General features: G+C 35.4%; 1 protein-coding gene across 1 annotated transcript in view; it reads right to left on the bottom strand.

The window, feature by feature from the left end:
- LOC104623670 (poly(A)-specific ribonuclease PARN-like) overlaps positions 1 to 6101 on the bottom strand; it is a gene marked incomplete at its 5' end in the record, with an annotated part of 31788 nt that extends 25687 nt beyond the window's left edge. The window contains one exon of the mRNA XM_010290831.1: positions 6015 to 6101. Within this exon, the coding sequence (XP_010289133.1) occupies positions 6015 to 6101 (87 nt within the window). The remainder of the gene's footprint in view (positions 1 to 6014) is intronic.
- Positions 6102 to 6378: the final 277 nt, after the last annotated feature.

Here is a 6378-nt window from a genome sequence, read left to right as displayed (position 1 = left end):
TTTCCCTACACTAAAGGGCTAAGGCTACTATTAAGAAGAGCCTACACTGAGAAGTCAAACATTAGAATTTCTTTAACCACTTTGTAGGGCAAATAAATTCAACTTTTAATAATTGAGTCTTTGAAGAACATAGATCTTTTCTGCCTATGGGTAAGCGTCTTTACTGTAGGGAGAACATGCTCTTGGCAGGACACTTAACATTTCACAACACAGGAAAAGCCTAAGCTGATTTACAATTGCAACTCAAAATTGTAGTGCATTCGGTAGGACCGTGACACCGAGCTTCCTTTAAATATTAGAAATTACTGCACAATTTAACACTGTTCCAAGTGCACTGACAAGTTATTGCTCTGTATTTCTTTGACTATCAAGTCCTCCTTTTTTGCATTAATAATTACAAAATTTTCTAAACAATCATTTGAGACATCTGAGACCATACTCTTCTGTAATTCTTCAACGTGGAAGTGCTGTCTAGATTCTGTCCCTTTCCTATATATATAATTATTTCCATATCTACCGCCCTGAACAGACCAAAAGAAAGATCAGACAGAATAATTCTCCTGAACATCTTGCAATTGTGCCCTTCACATAAAATACCAAGGAGGATCAGCAACGGACTAAAATCTCCTGAAGGAGTTCAGCTACTACTCAAATGGACTTCAGTGCCCATGTTTTCACTAAGTACCAATTAAAAATAAATAAATAAAAATCCAACCTTTTGGTGGCACATCATTTCAGTATCAGATACCTATTTATTGCTGCAGAAAGGCTGCTGCACTCTAAATGACTTTGGTATTTTAGATAATTAAGGGTTTCAATACCTTCCAACATATGCTGTCTTTATACTCACAGTTTATATATTTTAAATACAGAATTTTAAGAACAAGTCAAACATAAAATAGCAGACACTGAGCTGCAATCTGAAGAGAACTGCAACAAATGCTCTTATGCAATTCTCCACGCGTAAAAGATACTCTTTTCAGACTATGTCACATGCCATTATTATTAAGAAACAAAAATTTAAGAGACAAGATTAATAAATTAGATCATTCAGCATTATTGCTTAGCAGTCAGCAAATATTGTGCATTTCAAAAGTATGGTGAAAGGGCAATAATGATCTGAGAAGCACATGCATCTACACTTCAAGTAGAATATTTAGCAATCAACATAGCCACATGCCAACTTACTGCAAGGCTAATACAAATAAACCATATAAAGCAACATAATAGAACACCAGCTCTACAGAAATAAAACAGACAATTTCTCTCTCTACACTTCTAGAATAGATCAAATGTCTTCAATACTTTGAAGAACACCATTGTTAGCCCATATGACCCCTTGTCCATTTGCTACTACGTACACTGTCAAACAACATCCCTTGCTAAAAAAGGGTAACGTCAAGTAAAGAATTATCAAGTGAAATAAAACATCTTCACCCAAATAGGAATAGATGAAAATCTGATCTGTTGCTCCTGAGATGAGAGTGCAAAGTAAAGTATTTTTTTCTATACATAAATTCTATATACACACAAACATGCAAACAAAATTAAAATCCAGAAGATAAAATTATACTGATGGATTATGTCAGTCAAATAGATTTTCCTTGAGTTTTTATACCACAATGACAAAAGGTATGGAAAGGCTTCCATATAAGAGACTAAGTAAACTAGGACTCAGCCTTCAGACCAAAATTCTAAGGAAGATGCCTATACACTTCTGTGGGGAAGATATGAGAACAGAAATTATATGAAAGACATACAGAGGGGTTTCACTATTTCATAGAGACAACTAAGGGACATCTAATAAAATATAAAGACGTTTTAAAACCAAAAGAATTTTTTGCATAATGCTTAATTGCAGTTAGGGAACTGCCATCAAGTGCTGTGGATGACAAGAATATATATGGGATAAAGAATGATTTTAGACTGACTTACAGAAAGCTGTGAAAGGCTCAAAATAAAAGATGCAAGCATGACCTCCAGTTCATGAGTCCCTGTGTTACAGATTGCTAGAAGGCAGGAAAGTTGTTTTACTTTGGCTCTGTTCTTATACATTTCCTAAACAACTGTTAGTGGCAATTAAATGCCTAGGATAGTTATTAGGACTGTACAGACTTTCATTTAACCAAAAGTGTTTATTAATATATTCTATTTTCTTACAATAAAAAAAAAACCAAAAACCACATTGACACCATGATAGAATTGCTAACAGTTTCTGGACCCTGACTGCATCAGATAACAGAAATAGCTGAAGCTTTTAGTCTACAGCAAGGCTTGAAGCATCTATTAAACACAAAGAACATTTTCCTGGTGAATAATTGAGAAGGGTTAACAGAGTTTCCACCTTTCTGGCAGGAAGACAGGGTACAAAGAAAGCAAGAACAGCTGAAGGAAACATTGGCATGAGAAGAAGGAGGAAAGGCCAGAAATGCACAGAGAAAAACAGGATTAAAATTTAACACCCCCCAAACAAGAACAAAAGAAACAGCAAAAACAGAAACAAAAGAACCAAAACACACACCCACACCACAAAAAACACCAAACAAAAAACAACCCACACCCTAAAAAACCCCACAGCTCACACGTCTATGTGAACATTAGCTCAGGAGAATACTTATATATATAATAATATATATAATATTATAGTATAATATTATGTACATAGTATGTGTGCTAGAAATTTTCCTTAAACTGGATTGTTCACCTTTGCAAGTGACATTTTTCAAGAGTTAACTTTTCTTAAAAAAAAAAAAGTAAACTGAGTTTGCAGTATAGCAGTTCACAGGAACAGATGTCATAGTGTATGAAACTTGTAAATGAGTCTCAAAGACTTATTTAAGAGTCACCTAAAACTCACCTGTATAGTAGCTTGGAGTACTAGAACAAGATTTAAACACAAAAAGGACTGCCTACATTCTAAAAATAATTTATGCATCTTCAAGATTACTATGACTCCATGAACTACATCAGCATTCACCTCCCTCTTAAAAACGACTCTCCTGCTCTCACAAAATACGATGCACAGGTCTGACTCCGCTCACTTGGAAAATTTTTAAGTAGTAGTTTTTATAATACTTTATAGTATGTGTTTTAATTAAAGCCTAACAAAAACATTCATTTAAGTAGAAGTGAAGACTATATACAAAAGCTGTATTTCAGCAAATACTATTTTAATACCTTCATGTTTCACATCAGCATGACCAAATAAACTACACAATTTCAGAATTTAAAGAAAGTGTTTTAAGAGACTGCATAGTACTGCAAGTGCTTGTACAGTGAAACTACATTCACCCATGAGACTATAAAAACATCTTGCATGAACAGGTGTCCACTTGGTATGCATGCAGTACTGAAAGAGTTCAGAATCATAAACACTCCTTCTAGAGCAGCAAACGTAAAACAGTCCCAAGTGTGACACTGCAGCCCCTTCAGCTGTTTCACTGCTTTCATTAGAAGCTTCATGGAAGACTACAATCCTTCTTCAATTCATACAAGGCTAAAACAAATTCAAAATAATTTTTCTATAAAGTCAGATTAATGTTGATATTCAGTTTAACAACTGATTTTTAATCCAGGTAAAAGTTTAATTTAAAAACACTTTTGTTTAACTGGTGTAATAAATCAGGATCATTCATGTCTGTTACTGCCGTATTTTAAGGCTTTCGACAAATCACAACCTCACATTGCATCACTCTGTCTCTCCGTCCAGCTACAACTGAAAAAACATGGGTACTCCTAGAATTTCGGAAGGAATAATCGGGAGTTTATTTTGAGATACCATGGCAATAAGACCTAAAACAAAATATAGAATAAGTACTACCCAAGTACTAGGAGTTTGCAAATCCAGGTATGAAAACACTCAGCTCTGAAATCTGGAGAAGTGAGAGAAATGTGAATTTCAAAATCGAACAGTGTTTTGAGATGTCTAAGTCTGACCCCTGGTGGTAGGGATCCCTGCTTGTGTTCCACACCAACACTGAAGGGGACGAGTTGATAAAACAAGAAAAATTATATGGCTGAGTCTTTAAAAGCCTATAGAAACAATGTCCAAACAATGGCCATTGTTTCTTACCCCTGTAACAGCAACTCTAGAAGAATCTCAGTAGCTTTCTACATTCCCATATACTAGGTTTCCCAATCAGGAATATTAAATCCTATCCAGCATCATGCTGGCATCATGCTGCAGTATGGATCAAAAAGTGAGAAGGAACTCAGTGAATTTTATGGAGGTCCGGAGACCCTGCACAGACTACCAAGTCACAATTCTAGGTGAAGAGGAGAACAACAGTATCATTCTGTAAACTAGTGTGGTGACCCACAGCAAGCACAGGAATGACAAGACAGTACGCTGAGGCACTTCCACCCTTTCACTGGTGATTAAATGTCCTTATGGATAGCACAGCATTTCTTTCAATGGAGGTTAGGCTCAGGTTTGCCCTGAATCCATCTACCACACTATAAACTCTGACTTAAGTCATTAAGTGTGGTACATAACAAGTGACGGGATGAGAGGAAATGGCCTTAAGTTGCACCAGGGGAAGTTTAGATGGGATATTAGGAAAAATTTGTTAACTGAAAAAGTTGTCAAGCATTGGAACAGGCTGCCCAGGGAAGTGGTGGAGTCACCATCCCTGGAGGGATTTAAAAAACATGTAGCTGTGGTGCTTAGAGAGACATGGTTTAGTGGTGGACTTGGACCATCACTAGGTTAACAGTTGGACTCAATGATCTTAAAGTTCTTTTCCAACTTAAATGGTTCTATGATTCTATTACTTTGAAACAACTGCAGTACACTGATCTAGTACTAGCTAGGGGGAAATCACAAATTCAAATATAGGGAAATCACAAATTCAGTCATACATGCTCTGCTTAGAGCTGCCAAGATTAAGGTAATGTAAAGCAAATATTTTATTTTTTTAAATGAGAAGGTGACCCCACTCAATAAATACTTTGGTAAATAGCTTCCTTGTTTGTTTTTTTTAAACCAATTCACATTAAAATCCTTATTACAGAACTTGAGGAAGACAAGATGCATAAATGTCTATTATATGTAACATTTAATATGCTACTTGCAATAACTTATTGCAAGTATTGCAAGCAAATATTACTGGGAAATCATGCAAAAAAATTTAATAAGAGTGATAATTTTTGTTTTGCATTAAATGTTTTAAGAAATGCAAAGAAGTTACCTCTTCGGAAACAAAACAAAACAAAACACAAAAACCACAGAAAAATAATTTAAAATTTTTGCAACCCCAAAAGATCTCTTTTGAAGCATTACTTACCCAGCAATAAGAAACCAGAAACCAATCTGCAATAAAAATCTTGGAAACAACACCCAACACAGGGCTGTATGAAAGATCATTCTTATTCTGATTTGGAGACACAAAGCATAACCACAGTTTTCTGCTGCAAGAGTTAGGTATCAGGAGATCACTGTCAATTAATCTCCATGACCTTACATTATATACTAATACTTAGCAGAGAAACAACAGGACTACTAGTCCCCGGTTATCAGATAGTTTTTTTGTTGTTTCTTCTGACTTGGATGGGGTTCACAATCTTGAAATCAAATTGGCTAATTTCAAGCTTGCTTGCTTGCCTAGACTCACATAAGTTAGCGTCTGCCTTTAAGCAGACTGTAGGATGAATCTTATTCCTAAAACTTTGATCTGCCTTTCACACCAAGCCCCATTCCCTTTAACCAGCTATATAAACTCTTACCTCCTCCCAGAAGAGACTGTAAATAAAAGGATCAAAGGTCCATGACATTCAACAAGCACCACATAAAAAGGTTTCTAAAGAGCAGTTCATCAGGGCAGACATTTTCAACACATCATTACAAAGAAAGTCCACAGGACACCATTCAAGAATTACAAAAGGTGATTCGTCATTACTTATACTAGGAGTAAGTCTTCATCCACAGATGAAGAACAACAAGCAAAACCAGAGGTACTGGCTAACGACAAAGAAGAAAAAAAAATATATAAGGAAGGATAGATTATATCACTCACCAAAGGCACTGAAAAGCTGGTAAAGGTCACTAGTCTTCCACTCTTTGGGAAAAGTAACATGAAGTACATGATCTCGTTTTGGCTGCACTGCAAAACAAAAAAGCATTTGTTAAAATAAGAGTCACTTCTCATATCTTTAGAATATCCTAAAAAGTTATCCAACATGGTCATGTAATTTGGTTTCTTTCCTTCTTTTCTTTTTTTTTTTCTTTTTTTTTTCTTTTTTAAAGAAACAGGCAAAGATCTATGAAACTACATCAGGCATCAACAAAAACGTGCCTGCAATTATGCATGAAATATACTCATGAGCTAGTAGGATTTAGTATGTCTAGGAAACTGAAACAGCATTACATGCAGTGGCAAA

The sequence above is a fragment of the Phaethon lepturus genome, unplaced genomic scaffold (genome assembly GCF_000687285.1).
Source record: "Phaethon lepturus isolate BGI_N335 unplaced genomic scaffold, ASM68728v1 scaffold12337, whole genome shotgun sequence".
NCBI lineage: Eukaryota > Metazoa > Chordata > Aves > Phaethontiformes > Phaethontidae > Phaethon > Phaethon lepturus.
This window is presented reverse-complemented; position numbering and strand designations above follow the sequence as displayed.